This window comes from Pteropus vampyrus, unplaced genomic scaffold (genome assembly GCF_000151845.1).
Source record: "Pteropus vampyrus isolate Shadow unplaced genomic scaffold, Pvam_2.0 Scaffold320, whole genome shotgun sequence".
Classification (NCBI taxonomy): Eukaryota; Metazoa; Chordata; class Mammalia; order Chiroptera; family Pteropodidae; genus Pteropus; species Pteropus vampyrus.
Genome location: NW_011889101.1, coordinates 11,332 through 12,249, shown reverse-complemented (window position 1 = coordinate 12,249; position 918 = coordinate 11,332). Strand labels below are relative to the sequence as shown.

The 918-nt window shown below is 63.7% G+C and overlaps 1 gene segment (V, D, J or C); it reads right to left on the bottom strand.

The window, feature by feature from the left end:
- LOC105303871 overlaps nucleotides 1-918 on the bottom strand; it is a 6,495-nt gene that overhangs the window by 2,853 nt on the left and 2,724 nt on the right. Inside the window, 3 exon segments of the C gene segment in view lie at nucleotides 94-112; nucleotides 198-527; nucleotides 640-723. Coding sequence covers nucleotides 94-112; nucleotides 198-527; nucleotides 640-723 — 433 coding nt within the window.

Genomic DNA, 918 nt, shown 5'->3' with positions numbered 1-918 from the left:
TTGATGTCAGACGGGTAGAAGCCTTTGACCAGGCAGGTCACGCTGACCACGTCCTTGGCCAGCTCATCTGGGTGTGGGTTCAGGACGTATACGTGCGGCTCCCGGATCGGCCCTGTAAAATGGGGACAGCACCAATGGTCACTGCCAGGTGGAGGGCCGGACCCCGCCACCCCTCCCCCACCTGCCCGCTGCCGCACCTTTGGCCTTTGTGATGGTCCTCTCGATGGGGGCTGGGAGGGCCTTGCTGTTGACCTTGCACTTGAATTCCTTGCCGTTCAGCCAGTCCTGGTGCAGGATCGGGAGGACGCTGACGATGCGGTAGGTGCTGTTGAACTGTTCCTCCCGGTCCTTCGTCTTGGCTGTGTTCACCTCCTTGTCGTCCACATACCAGGCGAACTTGACGTCAGTGTCGTCCTGGCCTATGTCCACTACCACACACGTGACCTCGGGCGTCCGGGTGATCATGAGGATGTCCTTGGCTTTCGGGGGGAAGATGAAGACCGAGGGTCCTCCTGGGAGCTCGGGAGCTGGTGCGGGAGACATGGGGGTTGGGGGTCAGTACCCAGGCAGGCTCTTCCTGGGCGCTTGACCCCCGGGCCACGCCGGGGAACTGGCCGCCGCCTTGGACGCCTGACTCACCTGGGCAGGGGCGGCAGCCGTTGCCGTTGCAAGTGTATTTCACAGGTACTGCAGAGAGAACAGCCTGGGGGTCACTGGGGGGTCCTGGGGGTTACCGGGGCCTGGGGTGATGGCCCTGGAGTGAGCTTAAGTGAGAGCCAGGGTTTGGCAGGTGTGGGCCCAGAGGCTGGGGTAGGGGTGTCCAGCCCGTGCCCACCCTGGGGCTGGTGGAAACACCCAGAGAACCGCCATCCCAAACGTGAGAGGCCTTCAGGTTGGGGAGAGCAACGGGGACCGCCC